Source organism: Physella acuta, unplaced genomic scaffold (genome assembly GCF_028476545.2).
Source record: "Physella acuta isolate Inbredline_101_S28 unplaced genomic scaffold, ASM2847654v3 ptg001761l, whole genome shotgun sequence".
NCBI lineage: Eukaryota > Metazoa > Mollusca > Gastropoda > Physidae > Physella > Physella acuta.
In genome coordinates, this window is record NW_026733271.1 from 218,530 (window position 1) to 238,411 (window position 19,882).

The 19,882-nt window shown below is 35.9% G+C and overlaps 3 protein-coding genes across 3 annotated transcripts; 2 read left to right on the forward strand and 1 right to left on the reverse strand.

Annotated features, from left to right (window-relative positions):
- Positions 1-373: 373 nt before the first annotated feature.
- On the forward strand, positions 374-1,911 carry LOC131930359 (acetylcholine receptor subunit delta-like). Its single transcript, XM_059286815.1, has 2 exons — positions 374-604; positions 1,291-1,911. The coding sequence occupies exons 1-2, from the start codon at positions 374-376 to the stop codon at positions 1,909-1,911; spliced, it is 852 nt and encodes a 283-aa protein (XP_059142798.1).
- A 1,334-nt stretch (positions 1,912-3,245) lies between these two features.
- Positions 3,246-8,400, forward strand: LOC131930360 (neuronal acetylcholine receptor subunit alpha-7-like). The gene is made up of 4 exons (XM_059286816.1): positions 3,246-3,482; positions 5,792-6,408; positions 7,215-7,365; positions 8,155-8,400. Exons 1-4 carry the CDS (start codon positions 3,246-3,248, stop codon positions 8,398-8,400), a joined length of 1,251 nt encoding a protein of 416 aa, XP_059142799.1.
- A 1,842-nt stretch (positions 8,401-10,242) lies between these two features.
- LOC131930361 (neuronal acetylcholine receptor subunit eat-2-like) lies at positions 10,243-13,498 on the reverse strand. The gene is made up of 4 exons (XM_059286817.1): positions 13,289-13,498; positions 12,219-12,859; positions 11,682-11,832; positions 10,243-10,476 (listed from the first exon to the last, which is right to left on the reverse strand). The coding sequence occupies exons 1-4, from the start codon at positions 13,496-13,498 to the stop codon at positions 10,243-10,245; spliced, it is 1,236 nt and encodes a 411-aa protein (XP_059142800.1).
- Between the last annotated feature and the right edge of the window lie 6,384 nt (positions 13,499-19,882).

The window sequence follows — 19,882 nt, forward strand, 5'->3', positions numbered from 1 at the left end:
AAATGCGCTAAAATGTAGAATCGTCTATTTAACGGCTGTTACCTGAAAATGATGTGTACATTTTCTAAATGGCATGAAATGTAGAACCACAGTATAGCTGTGCCATTTTCTCTATGCTTTTCTAGGATTCGATGTGATATATGTAAATAGTCACCGTGGAAACAATTAGTTAGCGCTTAAGCCGCTGGGCAACTGTATGATGCCGATGTGATTTGTGCCGTGTAAAACTATACGAAATTTCAACATTTTTTTAAGACCTGGTAAGCGACGGGTGTTTTAGCTAGTTCATAAATAACAATATTAAAGTATGTTATTGTAACGCTAAGAAGTCTACTTCCAACCTGTTAAGCTAGTTCACAACAACGTGCAAACCATGCGACACATCGTCTGCGTGGTAGCTGTACTGATGCTGTGTCAGCATCGGGCTGTAGCTGACTCAAGGTCGTACCAGAAGGGCTACGTTCGAATCCGATCAGAGCTGATGCAGAGGGATGTGGCAGTGCATAAAATAGTCCCCGGCGCAAAGTTATATGGGAATAGTACCAAGGATATGAGTTGCAGCATTTTGATTATAGACGTCTTGGACATAGACGAGATAAACCAGGTAGGCTGAGTGGGGCATTGTGTGGGTGTGGGGGGGGGGGGGGGGGGGGGAAGGGGATTAGGAAGGATTTATGCGGGTTTTATTTGAGTGTGTGGGGAGGGGAGAGGGTGGGGAAGGATTTATGCAGCTATTGTGTGTGTGTGAATTGTGTGGGTCGTGTGAGGTGTGTGTCACTAGAATGTGCGTGTGGATGTGAGGTGTCTTTGTGCGAGTTGTATGCAACAAATGTGTGGAATAATGTTGGACTGTTGGGATTTGTTTTTATACTTAGTTCGATAAAAGATGAACATAACAATTTAAAAAAAAAACATTTAAAAATGTCCGAATGCAATGAAAATGAGAAAATCAAAACACATTTTCTCTCTTTTGATTTCTAAAATATTAAACTGTTAACTCGGGAAAACATTTTTTTCTTACTTGAAAATCATTAGAACTCTTGTTATTAGTAAGTTTTCTATACTTGTTTTAATTTAAAAGTTTTATAGAAATTTAAACTAGAAATATAAAAACTGTTTTTAAAAAAAAGGTGTTTAGGATATTATCTTAGGATTTGGGTGGGGGGGGGGGGGGGGGGGGTGGGGGGGGGGGGGGAAGGGGGTGGATGATTGTGATGAACTCAAATATAAAATCTGATGATTGATTTAATCAGTTGACTAGCTATAATAATAACATCTATTGTTCTCTAGATGATGGCTGTAGTAATCTATCTCGATTTTTGCTGGCACATTGAAGAGCTCTCCTGGAATGCCTCAGACTATCACGACGTAAAAGAGGTCTATCTAGACAAGGACAGTCTATGGACGCCAAACCTCGTTGTTGCCATTGGCGATCAGACGTCATTGCGGATAGAGATACCAGGCAAGGTCAAAATCTGGTCTGATGGAAAAATCTGCATGCAAAACCATCAGCATATTTCGTTTCGTTGTAACATCGAGTTTTTGAAATACCCTTTCGACACCCAGAAGTGTGGGTTCGGTGTGTTTAAGATGGATTTTGAGGCCCCGAACATCACAATGGAGCCCAACAACTTTAGCGTGAAGGGGGTGTACGACATGCACGGCGAGTGGGCGCTGGTCAATCACAGCCTCTCTACGGTGGTCAACCCTCAGATCGACGAGTTTCCTCGTTTTGACATCACGGTGCGACGTCAGTACATCTATTACGTCATCACCATCATCCTGCCGATGGTTCTGACGTCACTGCTCGTGCCGCTCGTGTTTCTTATCCCAGCGCGCTCAGGAGAGAAAGTGGCCTACATCGTCGCCATCTTTACGTCGTGTGCCATCTTCCTCTCTATGATAAGGTAGGTGACGGCTGCTGTTGTCCTCTCTATGATAAGGTAAGTGACGTCTGCTGTTGTCCTCTCTACGATAAGGTAGGTGACGTCTGCTGTTGTCCTCTCTATGATAAGGTAGGTGACGTCTGCTGTTGTCCTCTCTATGATAAGGTATGTGACGTCTGCTGTCTTACTGTCTGCTCTACAATATGTATCTGTTTGTCGGTTTTTCTACGACAACTTAGTCAAAATGTCTGTCGTTTATCCACACAAAATGATTTCCAAATATGTTTTGGTATTTACAATACTCAACACAACTAGAAATGTTTTTTTTTTAAAATATCATCATCGCTCAACGTCATTGGCGCACGAGGCATCAATAAGTGAGCGCCATTTTGTCCTGTCTCTAGCTACAACCTCTGCCTGTTAGAATGTTAGGCCTCTTTTCTTCACACCTTTCTCCGTTGATCTTCACCCCCCCCCCCCCCCCCCAAAAAAAAGTACACTTAAAAGTAAAATCTAAAATGTGTGCCCTAAATGTTAAGTACAATGATAATCAGAACTGATAATAGCAAAGTAATTCATGCTTTGATTTAATTTTACCAAAACTAATCAGAGTAAAGTAACAACCGGAAAGTTAGACGTACTCAAGGATGGTTTGGTTTCCTATCAATGCCAGAAAATATACGGGACTTAATGAGACTTATCTACCGATATAGATGGGTCAATAATTGATAGACTGAGGTCAATAGATCGGTCAATAAATGATTGACTGAGGTCAATAATGGGTCGATAAAGGATGGACTGAGGTCAATAGATCATTAAAAAAATGATGGACTTAGTTGAAACTTAATTAATTGGAAATTTATTTTATTTAATTAGTGCTAGTGTCAAGCTCAAATTGATAAGGCAACGTTATTAAAATTGTTTTGTTGACCGAGGCGTAGAATTTGGTCATTTATAAATTGAGATAATACAGAAATCGCGTGTTTTTTTAATGGTTGGAATCAAATAAACAGTCGGACGCCAATTATTAAGCTTTGTGGAAGCTGGACATTTTAGAGTTAATTAGTTGACATTGGGCGGGGATTTTTAAAGTTAATTATTTAACACCGTGTGGGGATTTTAGAGTTAATGGGTTGACACCGTGTGTTGACGTGGTTGCATTGAGGTAGTGGATACAGGCATCATCTGACAGCATAAGTGTCGGGCTGTGGTCAGAGCTTAGCTGCCAGGATACATCATCCATTTGGTCTGTGGTCAGATATAAACAGCTGCGTCAGACATCACCAGTGACAGACGGGAGGGATAAACTTGACGGCTGGCTGACATCACCTCTGACAGACTGCTGCACCGTTGGACAAGATGAAACTGCTGGATTATGACATCATGCTCTTGCTCGCCTGCGTCACAACCCTCGTCATCAGTGACAACGTGACGTCATACGTGGAAACGTACGCCAAGCTGTGTCGTCACGTGTTACAAAAGGACTCCGTCACACACAAGATACCCCCCGGGGAGGGGAGCGGGGACGACGACGGCGCGAGTATTAGTCTCAGACTGTTGGTCATAGACGTCCTAGACATTGATCAGATCAACCAGGTAAACTGCGATACCTTTTTTACGTAGGTAAACTGCGATCCTTGATTATCATAGGCAAACTCGCTCACTTATTAACATATCTAAACTGCGATCCTTGATTATCATAGGCAAACTCGCTCACTTATTAACATATCTAAACTGCGATCAATTATTGACATAACTGCGATCCTTGATTATCATAGGCAAACTGCGATACCTTTATAGGTAAACTGCGAGCACTTATTGACATATCTAAACTAAGATACCTTTTAACATAGGTAAACTTCGATCACTTATTGACATATCTAAACTAAGATACCTTTTAACATAGGTAAACTGCGATCACTTATTGACATATCTAAACTAAGATACCTTTTAACATAGGTAAACTGCGATCACTTATTGACATATCTAAACTAAGATACCTTGTAACATAGGTAAACTGCGATCACTTATTGACATATCTAAACTAAGATACCTTTTAACATAGGTAAACTGCGATCACTTATTGACATATCTAAACTAAGATACCTTGTAACATAGGTAAACTGCGATCACTTATTGACATATCTAAACTAAGATACCTTGTAACATAGGTAAACTGCGATCACTTATTGACATATCTAAACTAAGATACCTTGTAACATAGGTAAACTGCGATCACTTATTGACATATCTAAACTAAGATACCTTTTAACATAGGTAAACTGCGATCACTTATTGACATATCTAAACTAAGATACCTTGTAACATAGGTAAACTGCGATCACTTATTGACATATCTAAACTAAGATACCTTTTAACATAGGTAAACTGCGATCACTTATTGACATATCTAAACTAAGATACCTTGTAACATAGGTAAACTGCGATCACTTATTGACATATCTAAACTAAGATACCTTTTAACATAGGTAAACTGCGATCACTTATTGACACATCTAAACTAAGATACCTTGTAACATAGGTAAACTGCGATCACTTATTGACATATCTAAACAAAGATACCTTTTAACATAGGTAAACTGCGATCACTTATTGACATATCTAAACTAAGATACCTTGTAACATAGGTAAACTGCGATCACTTATTGACATATCTAAACTAAGATACCTTGTAACATAGGTAAACTGCGATCACTTATTGACATATCTAAACTAAGATACCTTTTAACATAGGTAAACTGCGATCACTTATTGACATAACTGCGATACCTTTTAACATAGGTAAACTGCGATCACTTATTGACATAACTGCGATACCTTTTAACATAGGTAAACTGCGATCACTTATTGACATATCTAAACTAAGATACCTTTTAACATAGGTAAACTGCGATCACTTATTGACATAACTGCGATACCTTTTAACATAGGTAAACTGCGATCACTTATTGACATAACTGCGATACCTTTTAACATAGGTAAACTGTGATAACTTATTGACATAACTGCGATACCTTTTAACATAGGTAAACTGTGATCACTTATTGACATAACATTAACTGCGATACCTTTTAACATAGGTAAACTGCGATCACTTATTGACATAACTGCGATACCTTTGAACATAGGTAAAATGCGATCACTTATTGACATAAGTGCGTTCCCTTTTAACATAGATAAACTGCTATCCAGTATTTATATAGAATTGCGACCCCTATTAAAATATGAACGTTGTAAACAGTAAATTGTGATCGTAAACTTGGTAAAAACATATACATTTCGTTAGGTAAATCTGTTTTTAAGGTAGGTAAATTGCGATCCTAACATATAAATAACCATGTTTGTGGGTTTACGATTTTTACATTTCCAGGAATATACTTGGTAAATTGCGATTCTTTTACATTTGTCGTCATTATTTATTTAGAGAAAACTTAAACATATACAAAATGGTATAACTCAAGTAAAAAAAAATTAAATTTAAACATTTAAAATGCGATTAGAAAAAAGCTGTAAAATTAATGCCGTTAATTGTAGTTATTGAAGAAGTTTCTCTAAACCCAGTGAATGGTTTTGTAATCCTTACAATGCCTTTAGAAAATATTTTTTTGAGGTTTAACATTTTTATTAAAAAGTTATTTTTGTTTTACTCGAACCTTTTGAAATAAATTCATCAGGACAAGATAAGAAAAGTTTTAGCGTTTTATCTCCGTGCCTACTATTGTTACCGTTATTGAATAAATTGAATAAATTGAAAATTAATATCTTACATATTTGTAATTCCGATTTTTAAAATATTTTTGGACTAAGAGTAAATGGCCGTCTGCCGAGTTTAAGATTTACTCCAAGACAAGTTAGTAACACGTGCTTCCGTTCTGTTTACCCAGCTCATGACCATCGTCGTCTACATAGAAATGTCCTGGCAACTTCCCGAACTCTCATGGGACCCACCAGCCTACGGTAACATTCAGGTTTTTCATGTGGGTTCCAGCCTCTTGTGGACACCCAACATCGTGGTGGTGACCGGAAGTACTGACTCCCTGAAGCTGAAAGTCCCAGACGACGTACTAGTTCTCGCGAAAGGATATGTGGAGATGACGACACACCAGTACCTCAGTTTCCGGTGCGACATCAACTTTATGACATATCCATTCGACTCTCAGACTTGCGGGTTTGGGCTTTATCCTATGACTTTCCCGTTCCCTACCTTGAATGTCCAGTACCTCAACCTGAGTCTAAGCGGAGTCTATGAAATCAAAGGCGAATGGACGCTGATCGACCACAACCAGACGACCAAGTCCAACGAAAATCTCGACCCGTTTCCGTTTTTTTCTTTCACCGTGCGCCGCCAGAGTACGTATTACGTCGTGACGCTCGTCTTCCCGATGGTGCTGACGTCTGCCATCATCCCGCTCGTGTTTCTCATCCCCGTCAGGGTGGGGGAGAAGTTCTCCTACCTTGTGGCCGTCTTCACATCGGCGGCCATTTTTCTCAACTTGATCAGGTGAGATGAGTTTTTGAACTGGGATGAGAGGTAAACAATAAAATGTAAACACGGAAAGGTAAAAAATAAAAGGTAAACATCGAGTTAAAGTTATATTACACATTTTCTATTATAATGGTTCTTTAATTACAGTTCGCTATGGAAGTGACGATTAAAAAAGCGTTAACACCGGTTTGTATGTGCATTTATTAACATCACTTGATGGGCGTATTTATTGCGGCAATTCATAGATGCATCTGTTAACATTATCAAATTAAACTATATAAAATAAATTAAATAAATATATAGCTATGTAGAGCCTGCTCCGAACACCTTTATCAGTTAGTGTTGTTAACTCAGTACAACATGATTTACAAATATTCCTCTTCGCTTAATGATGACTTAATGTAAAAGCATTACTGTCAAAATCGTCTCATACACTGACACTTCAAGTAGATTCGGTTGAATCAAATTTATTCAATTAAAAAAAAACTTTTCATTTAAAAACTAGGAGCGTTAATAAAATATATACATTTCATACGATGTGATTATGTTACCTAACGGTTTGCGCGATATTGAGGTCACGGATTTAGGCAGAGGAAGAGGGTGAGTTAAAAAATGTCGTGTTACTTCGTACATTATATTCTCAGGGTGTTACTTCGTACATTACATTCTCAGGGTGTTACTTCGTACATTACATTCTCAGGGTGTTACTTCGTACATTACATTCTCAGGGTGTTACATTCTCGACATCTCCGTTTCAGTTTTTACGACAACTTGTCTCTTAATGCAAAAATTCCATACATTCGTATTTCTATTTGTTTCAGTGACGTCATGCCACGTGGTCTATCCAGCATGCCATACCTGGCCATTCTACTGGTTGAGGTTTTGTGTGAGGGGCTGTGTGCCATTCTGGCAACTCTGCTCGTCATCAATTTAGCCGAGTCTGAGGAGAAAGTCAATGCAACTTCAGAGAAAGTCAGTTGAAAATGTCGTAGTTTAATTTGAAATATTGAATTGCAGAGAAAGGCAGTTAAAAATTTCGTTTTTTAATTTGAAATATTTAATTGCAGAGAAAGGCAGTTAAAAATTTCGTTGTTTAATTTGAAATATTTAATTGCAGAGAAAGTTAGTTGAAAATGTTATAACTTCAGAAAAGTAAAATTAACAAAAAAAAAAATATTTTAACGTAAAAATAAAGTAATTCCAAACTCTAAACCAAATGGATTGTCTCATAAAACAAGCATACGAAGTTTTCTTTTACAAGCTTTTAAATGTACCAAATTAAGAAAATACATTCTCTTTCACTATAGTAGAAGACAAAAAGCATAGACTACATCACACAATGAATTATTCCCAAAATTTTAAGTGACCAACTGATAACTTTCTTGTGGTTTGAAGTATAGCCTACAGTGTTTTTCAAAATGTAACTTTAATTTTAAAAAAGCAATTATTAATTATAATTATTCAGCGCTTATGCTATATTTTGTTCAACTCAAGTTTACATGTTTTAATTTGATTTACATTTTATGACATATTTTTATATATTTATTTATATATTTTTATATTTGCTTTATATTTTCTTGTACGTTTTTATAATCGGTTTATATTTTTATATTAGGTATATATCTTATATTAGGTTTATATTTATATTAGGTATATATTTTAATATTTTGGTTTAATATTTTATATTAGGTTTATATATTATACTCTGCTTATATTTTATACTCAGCTTATATTTAATACTCTGCATATATTTTTTAGCAGAGCAAAAATGACGTGAAGCATGTCGCTCTAATCTCCACATCTGAGAAGATGACGTCATGTGAGGGGAAGGGACAACCAGAGGTGAGGGGAGGGCAGGCTGATGGTTTCCACTGGTGCCAGGCCAAGGTTGGTTTCTGCTGTATGACGTCACGACAACTGGACCACGTGTTCTTCTTTCTATTCGCCACTGGCCAGGTCACCTTTCTGGTAGGGCTGTTTGGCTTCACTGGTTGGATCAGAAACTAAATCGTTTTATTTGGGCTACATCAAATTGAAACGTTTCTGTTGTATCTTGAATGACAAGCCTTCCTTGTAGCATCTCTTGTAAGGTGGTGGCATCTAAAAATGACACCTTTGCACTAGACAATGTCAAATGACATTTTATACTAGTAGCTTCTCAAATCACAATTTATACTATTGGCGTCTGTTACATCAAAATTTAATTTTGTATCTAAAATTATAATTTTTCTTCAGTGTATTTTAATATGACACTTCATCTAGCTGCAATACAAATGACACTTTATTTTGACATTTCAATGGTATCTGAAATGACACAAGAAACTGGACGAACGCCTGTATTACGCCAAAACAAGTTGAATGATTTATTGGTTGTCCTATACCACAGATTTAAATAACACAAAAGGAAAGAATGAAAGATGATAAAAATGTACTGGGAGTTAAATAAATAAAATAAATAATAATAAAAAAAAACAACATGATTCAGGAAATCGAAGTCAATGCATCAATTTGAAGACAAAAGGTTAAACAAAGCATACGTTTTTTTTTCTTAAACTAGGGACACAATAAATAACATACTACTTGTATTTTAAACTTTCAAATAAAAGAAAACAACAATGTAAAACTGTTTGCGTTTTATTGAGTACTAGCTGACTAGCCCGTAAGACAACGGGCACAAAGACTTACGTGTTTTAAGATATATTTCAGTAGTCCAGATCAGCTCCTAAGGATAAAACTGTTTTAGTAAACAACATGAAATGACACAATTTATTTATATTTTTTCCAAAATTAATGCTCTTAATTTAATGTACATTGAAAAACCCTTTGATCTACCTTAATAGCTGATGGATGTCGAGTTACTCACAGATAGAAAAACTTAGCCAATGATTCTATTAGCTGTCACTTAAACCACTCCCTCACCATATCCATGTCTAAACCAATTCCACCCCTTCTTCACACACAAACTCCCGACCACTCCCTACTCAACACAACACTTCTTTACGTCAAATTACATACATTGTTAAATTATTACTAGTTAGTTTACCAATTAATAGAATGTTGAGGAAGTATGAATAATATGATCCAACTAATTGGATGATTGAGCCTTGTAAATCTAAACTTGGGTAGCAAGCTAAAAATAGCCAGATAATGCCAGATCTCTAGGCAACCTAATGGATCCAAGAGAGAGAAATTACCTACACAATATACTCTCACTGGAGATATTTAATGACACTTGCCTTATTTCCGCAACATTATGAAAGGGAGGAAAAAACAAACCAACTTATACAGGTTTGTAAACGACCTACCGCTGAAAGAAAGGAAAACCTTATGAAAATGGCAACGACCAGTGAAGAGGAACGCAGTGAAGAACAGTCATTAAGAGCAAGTAACACAAGAGTGTAGAGTAGCGTTTTAAGTTTAAGAGTGAGTTAAGCATTAAAATTGTATTATTTCATTAAATTTCAATGTGCAAGGATTGCTCTGAGGTATGAACAAATCGTACGTGCAAGGTTACGGAAAGGTAAAATTCGTATATCGATATATCACAGTACTGTAATATTGTTATATTACGTAAAAAATCAACAGCAGTAATAATGCAACAGTAATATTTGAAAAATAACAATAACAAGTATTAATTTTAAAATGTAACAGAAATGTCACAATACCCACAACAATAAAAATGAAGAAATAGCAATACCAATGTGCGACTAGATATAATGTTAATATGTTATATATAAGTATGGGATAGCCTTGAGTGTGCAGGAGGCGGGTGTTGTAAGAAAGTTTGGTCTTTAGTTTTCTAATGAACTGATCAGCTTCAGTGTGGCTCATATGGCTTAATTAGGGCAACTAAGCAAACCATTCAGTGGCTTGGAATAAAACAACTAAAAATAGAACTTGAGCGAAAGTGAAAGTGAAAAAGAAAATTGTGTCCAGTTTCCGGGATGTCAGGAAGGTCGAGGTCGCGCTGATGGGGTTCGTATCTTTGACCTCTGGTGACGTCACATCCTCAGTCTTGTCCGGCAAACGTGAGGCAGGCTGGTCGTCTGCTGGAGCCACTTTGTTGTTCTTGGTACAGGCACCCTGGAAAAGTAGGTCATCCAAAGTACGTAACACATTTCCTTAATTTTTCCTCTTTCAGTAAAATGTAGGCTACACATTTTTGAACTTTCAAAATCCGAGCAAAAGTTTTCAGCCTGCTTGGTCTAAGTCAGGGGTCTCCAAACTTTTCAGTCCGAGGGCCGCATTACCTATCAAATTTCAGTTCGGGGGCCAGTTTCTTCCAGGTATGTCTTTGATTTTTCTGGGCAAAGTTCCTCAGCATTCACCAACACACGATTTCTCCTTGGATAAAAAGATCTCCGCGGGCCGGATGAGAGGACTTCGCGGGCCGCATCCGGCCCACGGGCCGTAGTTTGGAGAACCCTGGTCTAAGTGATAGGTGTTTTTTTAATGTAAGACCCCCCCCTTCCACCACCCTAGATTCGCCTTTTCCCATAGATTATCTATTTCTCCCAGGACATCCGTCTGATTAAAACCTAAATGGACGGTTATTTCAATAATGTATATTAGACCTGGCGATCTACAACGCAAATGAAGTAGAGTTCACCTGTTTCTCTAACCTCGGCATATGAGGGATAGTGTGGTCAGCACTATATCCAGCAGCCGTTACGTACCCTAACGTGACATTTTTTCTTCGCAGAAACTTCCCAGTTATATACTCATCAATTACTCAAAAGTTCAAATAGACCGGATGAAAGGTATAGTGTAGCATAGAAGACAGACACATTAAAAAAGACGATACATCTCGGAGATATGTCAGGTCATGTTAAAACTTGCGATGAAATCCGAGGTTTCACTGTAGTTTAAGGGGTCGGCGTGGTCGAGTCATTAAAGCTCATGGTTGCTAAACCGAAAGCCTCGGGTTCAAACCCTTGGGCAGATGAGGCTCGTTAGCTGGGGACAGCCACTCTTCTAGGAGAGAAAACTCCAAAATCAAACAACTGCTGCCTTGTAGTTTGTACTTGGTTGGACAAAGGCTATGGAAGCAAATCCAAAAAGAAAAGCAGGCTGAAATCAGAGTCAATGGCCTCGATGGCGCATAACCAGTTGACACGTATTCTTAATTGTGATGGAGGCGTGGTCGAGTCGGCAATAGCTCATGGTTGATAAATTCGAAAAAAGTCTCGAGTTCAAACCCTCTGGTAGATAAGGCTCGATCCCTTCCAACACTAAAAATTAAGAACGAAATAGAAGAAGACAGTAGTTTATAAAAAAAAAGTTCTGACCAAAATGCTGAAGCTGCTGACCTTTTTCTCCTCGGCGTATTTCTTCATGACCCAGGCCGTGGCGGCGATGGCCAGAATCCCTTCCAGGATGACCTCCATCAGTAGAATGGCCAGGTACGGGATGCTGGACAGTCCTCTAGGCATGACGTCACTGGAATTACGTCATAGTGAAGCTTACAAAAGTTGACAACCGTATGGTCGAAAGGATAAAAATTAAGGCAAGACAGAATATAAAAAAAAACGTGAAGCTGAGAGTAAAATAAGTAAGGCGAATTATACAAATGCAAAAATGTAAGTTACTTAAGTAAAACTGAAGCTTTCGACTAAAAAGCAAAATTTAAAAGTTTGTGTGCAAAAGACAAAACTTTGTCTATTTTTAGACGAAAGACCAATTATACAATGCATTTCGGAACGTGAGAAATCTGAAACAGGAGTTTGAAATTGATAAATTAACGAGACTAGTAAGAACTTCAAAATCAAAGTAACAAACAGAACACGTGAATTAGAAAAAAAAATCCTAACAGTTCCAAACCTCACCAAATGAAGTTCAGGAAGATCGCCTGAGACGTAAACAACGACACCAGGTAGGAAAACTTTTCCCCAGTCTCAGGGGGGACGAGAAACACGAAGAGGATCATCGCTGACGTCAGAATCATGGGGGAGATGACGGTGATCAGGTAGAAGGTGTAGCGACGTGTCACCTTTACCTGGTACCGCGGGTACTGCAAGTTATTCAAGTCAGAACGAATGTCATAATGATACCCGTCCAGCGACCACTCGCTGGCAATTATGTAAGGCTGGGTTTGAAAGTTTTTTGAATACTCTCTAAACATATCGTCTACTTGTATCTCTACGATGGTAGAATTTAGCATGGGGTTGTAGTACAGACCAAACCAGCATACTTGAGAGTCGAAAGGGAATTTATCGAAGTTAATTTTACAACGAAAGCTGATGTACTCATCAATGCGGTAGGTCACAGTCCCATCGAACTGGACCATGAGTGTGTCGGGAGAGGGGAGAGAGATGGAGTCCTTGTGGCCGACCACGAGAATGATGTCCGGCTTCCACAGGAGATTTGAGTCCAGGAGGATTTGGGTGATGTTGCCGTGGTCAGCGGGATCCCAGGTGATATTGGGCTGGAACCATACCACCTCCAGGTGGATAATTAAGGTCATCACCTGGGATAAAAGATACAAACTTAATTTTTTTAAATAAATTTAAACTACATTTTTGGTAATGTACCCCCCCCCCCTAAAAGAATCTAAAAGTTGAAAGAACAACCAAAAAGAAAGGTTATCCTCACGAACAGATTGTGGTCAGAACAGCTCGGTTTGCATGCTCAAAGTTAAACCTAAACTTTAACCGATCTCGAGGAAGTGTCCAAGCTATGGAAAAACTCTCCTGATCTGTCAATCACACTCAACTGACGTGTCACACCTGGTCAGTCACTGACACACCTGACCTGTCACTGACACTCACCTAACCTGTCACTGACACTCACCTGACCTGTCACTGACACACCTGACCTGTCACTGACACACCTGACCTGTCACTGACACTCACCTAACCTGTCACTGACACTCACCTGGTCAGTCACTGACACTCACCTGATCTATGTCGTCAATGCCCAACACATCAATCGGAATTAGCTGGTATTTCAACACAAAAGGCGCCGTCTGGTGACTGACTAGTTCTGGCGGGATTTTGTACACGACCACACGTCTGCTGAGTAGATCCTGGGTCAGTGCAGCATAGTGGTCCATCACATCTTGAGAACCACTGTCTGAACAGAACGCGGGGCCAATCAACAAAACCATCATCACCGTCAAGGTAACGAGAACTTTCATTTTTAACAAATTACCCGATAACAATTCTTATCAAATTCAGCAAAATTTTAATTTTCCAACTCTAATTGAGTTACTAATTGTTCCGTAAAATGTTGAAACTAAATTGAAACCTCGCTACACTTTTTAATAAGTTTGTGAGACTGATTAACTTGGACGACACACAATGTTAAGCTGCTATAATGTTCTACTCACTGTTCGTGGTTGGAGGGTTAACTAGTCAGCAAATATTTGAGTTGTACAATGGGTTTGTGGACATGCCATTATAATCTAGAAAACAAATCAAACTCAAGATTACAAAAAACATGGCAGTGATCAATGGCGAGTTAATGGCACTGGTGACATCATGGCAAATAGAAACTACTACACAACTACGTACACAACCACACAGCCATGTACACGACCACTAAAACTACCATATAGTTACCACATAGTCACCACATATGAACTTCGACCTCCGCCCCATTTCACTCACGATGTAAAAAACCTTCTGTCGTCGTACCTCACCCACGTTATCATTGTTTGCTATGTGATCACAAGCAGTGTTGAACAAACAGTAATTAAACAAACCACTCTATAACCACCAAGTGGTATTTGTTCAGGTAAAAATTACTGCCTTTGTTCTGTAACATGCCTTGGTAATAAATGCAGGTATCGTTGATCCATATGAGGTTATCACACTATAAGCTAGCATTTAACTATAATTATTTAATAACGAAATTTATTCTGAAATAATTATGCCTTCATGATACTTTAATTTTTATCAGTTTTATTCCCCATATACAAGGGAGAGAGAAATGTGGTGGAGGGGATGGGGTGTCCATGTGGTTTTGTCCGTGAGTGAAGGGTTAATAAACACTCCAACATTAATCAGTGGAGAGCTCATCAAATATTTCAACTCGTTCAATGGTTCTACAGTTACTGCAATGATCCCCCCCCGGGAAATTATAGTCTGAAAGAAACCCTACACATGTTGCAGACTAAAGATAGTCCGGGAGTTCAAAAACGCCGGATTGATTTAAGGTTGTCACCCGGTGCGACAGAAACAAAGTATAAATAAATAAATAAATAAATAAATAAATATATATATATATATATATATATATATATATATGTGTGTGTGTGTGTTAGTGTCTATGTGTCGACCTACATAGGCCTATAATTTAAATATATGCCACATACGCGTACATGTATATGTATAAGCTTTAATCACTGCCGACATTATAGTAACGATGTTTAGTCTGTTAATAATACAGTTGGATGTAGCATTGTTTTATCTATAGTTAGCAGGTTTATGCCATGGTGTCACCCCCCACCCTCTTGTAATAATTGTCAATTTGTACTTAAAAGACTATTTAACTTAAATTAAACATTAATGGAACTAGCAAAAAAAGCATTTTTCTTCTGTACATATTGCAATTTTTTGCCTTGGTGTCACCGCACCCGGCTACGCCTCTGATATATATATATATATATATATATATATATATATATATATATATATATATATATATATATATATATATATATATATAACTCTCGTTGACTAATGGAGTAAGATAATAAACGCAATTAAAATTTTAACCCTCTATACTCTACGAGCAAGTTTTGGGATAAACCAGCTCTTTAAGTCGTAGTGGGAGTGACCAGGTTAGATATTGGTGATTTAGGCCCCATTTTCTCTATATTTAGCCACGAAACCTTAGCTTCACTTAATGTTTAAACATCTTGCTCGAAAATTAAAGACATGTAAAAATGTCCAGTGTTCAACTATATAAATTGCTTTTAAATCAGATTTTACAACACACCTAACCGTTGTATTTTACCAACAAACGAAAAAAAAAACAACAGACTAAATTATCACTTAAAATTTCACCAGCGCATTAATACTTAGCTTTTAACTAACTTTACTAGACGAGATTTTACCAAAAAAAAGATAATCAGAACACACAGGCAGAAAATATTTTAATCATACAAATTTACACAACAAAAGTAGAATTAAAATAACATTTTGAGAATCATTTAACTATAGCTCGCTTCTGTAGTATGGTACAGCTCGAGTTACTCCCCTTAAATACATTGTTCACAATAAAATAAAATGCCCAGTCACAAATGAAATGCTATTAAATTATAGACACATATTTACATATGCATACAAGTTCATCAAAAGAAAATACTAAAGAGCACATAACAAGGACTTTGTAAACAGTTTGGACAAAATTCAACAGGAATTGTGCTGTAAATTCATGGCACGATAGATAGAACTTCAAACAACTTGTCACATATATATGGCGTGGTTAGAGATCTAGTTCACTTTATAAATGTCGACTTTAACGTATTCACCGTCGTCAAATATTGTGACAAAAAAAATCAAGAATCCCACCCCCTTCTGTTATTGAACATTTCTTAAAGAAAATATTAAGTTGTCTCCCTTCCGTGAGATGTTTTAACCAACAGAAAAACAAGGGGGAAAACTAGTTTGATTTTGTCTACACAGCTAATACTAAAAGTAATTCACTATTTAATACTGAGGATATTAGCAAGTCCCGGATAAGGTTAGGCACATGGATCAATTTTCATTAACACAAAAATGTCTTTTGGAATGCAATATTACAGCAAAAATTCCATTAAATTAATTTAGTTATAGCCATTAGAGCATTTATACACCATAATAGTGACTTCCTTTTACTAGGTTCTAATTTTTTGTTAATTTTTGCGTCTTTAACCTTTACCAAAATAATGGGATATCACTGGCTGACTCACCATTTTTAGGCTTTGCTACTATTTCTATTAAAGATTTTTTATGCATTGGATTAATTGTATTGTAGAAAACCAGTTTCATATTTTTATTAAACCTAAGATTATTCATGTCAACATAAAATATGGAATGCAACATAGTGGGTAAGAAATTTTCAGTTTTTCATTTTATAATATATGCAAGATCCCTAATATTTCAAATTGTGCTTCTTTCATGTTGTATGTGATTCATCAGTAGAATGTGTTCTCCTTTAGTATAACAATATTTCCATAACATAACAATAACAAGATTTAGTATAGTCCTAGCTGATGTGTGAACTAGAATTCAGTCTCTGTTTTACTCCCTGCCTTACCAGAGATTATTCAATTTTGTCAACAATGAGGAACTAAAACTTTTTAAAGAAACTACATTGGTCTATATTGTTGTTATATAACCTATATAATTGTTATACAGTTATTATATAGTTGCTAGCTGGACTAAACACCTGATGACCATTATATAGGTGGCCTGGAGTATACATGTTTGTGCTGCAGACAAATATATCAATTAGTATTTTTAAAATTTATAAACTTACAATAAAACAGTACATTAGATCACTCACTATTAACAAAATAAATCAATACAATGTGGATAAATTGGTTCAACTTCACCTAATCTGGGCAGTTTTAGAAATATAATAATAAACATCACATGATGTATGCCCTAACCACAGAGGTACATTTTGTGCTTGACTTATGCCCTATGACTAATTATGCCATACATTATAAATATACATATCTTTTATTATAATAATATAGTATGGATCTATCAAGTTACAAAATATTCATAACATTAACACACTGTATGAATATTACCCAAAGACAGGGGTCAATAAACATTCTTCTGTTTAATAAGATATTTTGACATCAGTACCTAAAAAATCTAGTTAATCTTCTATACACTTCTATACTTTAAATAATAAAAACTGTGTGTATTTTGCAAACAATTTAAAAAAAACAGGTTGTTATATGTGATGTAATAAAAAGAGCTATTGACCCCTATCTCATGGTATAACATTCATACATTTCAAATGTGAATAATTAGACAATGTCACACTCAAATAGTTTTCACCAATAAATAGTTGTAAATGTGTAATTAACCCACCAAGTAGGCACAGTTCAACACATAGAAGCTGTGTTAAAAAACTAAACTGGAAATTGAATAAAACAATACTGGTAATTAATTTTCATGGAATGTGATGTCATGATGAGGGAGGTTTGAATTGGAATTCGTAAGAAACATTAAAACAGTTTTATACACTTTTGTAATCATATTTTTACTTTGATAACATTCATATTATTTTTAAAGAAATAATTTATTTTTAAAAATAAAGTTGATAAAAGTAGAAAAATTATAAACCTGCTGTAAACTAAAGATTGTTTTTTTTTAAAAAAAATGAAGTTGATCACAATACACCAATAACTGGCCTGCCATAAACTAAACATTGTTTTAAAATAAAAATAAAGTTGAGCAAGTAGACAAATTATAAGCCTGCTATAAACTAAACTTCATCATTCCTTTGTGGCCCCTGGGGAGCAAAGGGCTGCAACCACACATCTCCAGCGGACTCGGTTTTGGGCTTCTCCCTTTATCTGTGCCCATGTGAGCCCAGCTGTTTTCGCCTCTTCTTCAACCGTTTAAACTAAACTTACAAAAAATAAATATTGTTTCAAGTCTTGCCAATGTGGAGTATTTGTGTTTGAGGTAGAAGAAATCAGTAGTGAGACCCTCCAACAACTTCTTGTTTCATTCTCAAGTCAATTAAAAAATCTCTGACAAATGTGCCTGTTTTGAGAGAGAAAATATTTGACGTACTTTTTCTGATTCACCAAATTTTCCACCGAAATAAAAAAAATAAAAAAGGCCTATTGATAAAATGTATATCAACTTTCATGATAAAAACAACAAAGAATGAATCTTCACATAAACATTAAATAAAAACATTTGAAATAGAAGCAAGGCCACTCTACCTGCCTATACTCTATGGAAGGACAGAGAAAAAGATACCAACAGTAAACACGCTCAAATATTTAGCACAATAGAATAAAAGCACATTGATAAGGCTTTAAATAGTCATGAACCAGTAGAGATGTTCACATTTGAGAAATACATTTTTCTTTTATGAAAGAGTTTATGTTTAACAAACTAGATTTAAAAGGCAGTTTGAGAAAGTAACACATTTTTCTTTGGCAAGAAAAGTTTACAAAAGCCTGTTATTTATAACAATTATTCATTCAATTCCTTAATTGTTTCATTCATAATTATGATTTGACACTACACTTAGGTACTTTGAAAAATACTGGCTCAATGTTTTGAGAAGTCTTTTTTAAGACAAGTTTGCCTAGATTTTTTTTTATTATTAGTGGTTTCCCCGCTAAAAAAATATATATGTATAAAATAAAATTTCAATGTTTTGAGAAAAATCTTAATGTTTATAGTGTAGGCATTCTATAAAATAGTTAATTTAGATTTTAAAATATGAAATAATTTACATTCCAGACATTACCTAGGCATTCTGTAAAACAACCTTTTTCTTATACGAAAAAGTTTTTTGCTGAAACCTAGGGTGCTTTTTAAAATCTCAGTCTTAGTATGATAAGAAATGCAATGTATATTAGTATACCATATCATAAGATAAAATGTGTAATTCTTCAGCCTCTGCAATCAAAGACAGCAGAGGAAGTAGCTTATAGTTTTATAGATATTGAACCATTGCTTAAAGCACCATGACATTACAGTCAAACAAATGTTGGGAATGCTGACTAGCTTTAAAAGTTGTTTGAATCATCACAACAGCCAGACATTGAAAATATAGGCCCTACAGTGTTAAGAATGGGACTTGAGATAGCTTTTGCCAACTTTGAATGGTGCAAAGAATGGGACTTGAGATAGCTTTTGCCAACTTTGAATGGTACAAAGAATGGGACTTGAGATAGCTTTTGCCAACTTTGAATATTGCAAAGAATTTTGAAGCAGCTCATTGTTAGATCACTAGTATGTCTAAATGTCTTTACACAAGTTAGAAATTGGCATGGCAACCAAAGACCTCAATTTGTTGATTCAAGACAAAGCTAATGAATATTTTTGTGGTTTCTGTAAATAAAAATTGCCAGAAATTAAAAAAGAAATGCCTTTGCTTCAAAAAGAAAAGTATTGGCAGTTATGCCTTCCTATCCTTCCTTACTGCAGCAAATAATAAGTTACAAATCTTCTGATAGCTTTGTTCTTTAAGAAAATCTTGTTGCTCAATTAGTATTTGTTTAGTTTCTTTTTGTAAATTTAAAAATCATTTCAGAATCGGTTTTCTTTATTTCTTTTCATAAGAAATTATTACCTTTCCAATCTGAACGTTTTGAAGAAGATTAATTATCATTTTATAGAATGTCTAGGCATTTTATAAAATATAGATATTTCTTACTTTTCCTGAAATCAACATGTTATATAGAATGCCTATGCTTCATAAATTGCCAAAATCATATTGTTATATAGGCTACACACACATTTACAGCTGTCTTAGTTTTATAAAATAGGAGGTAGCTTTATTTTGTAAGATTAAAATA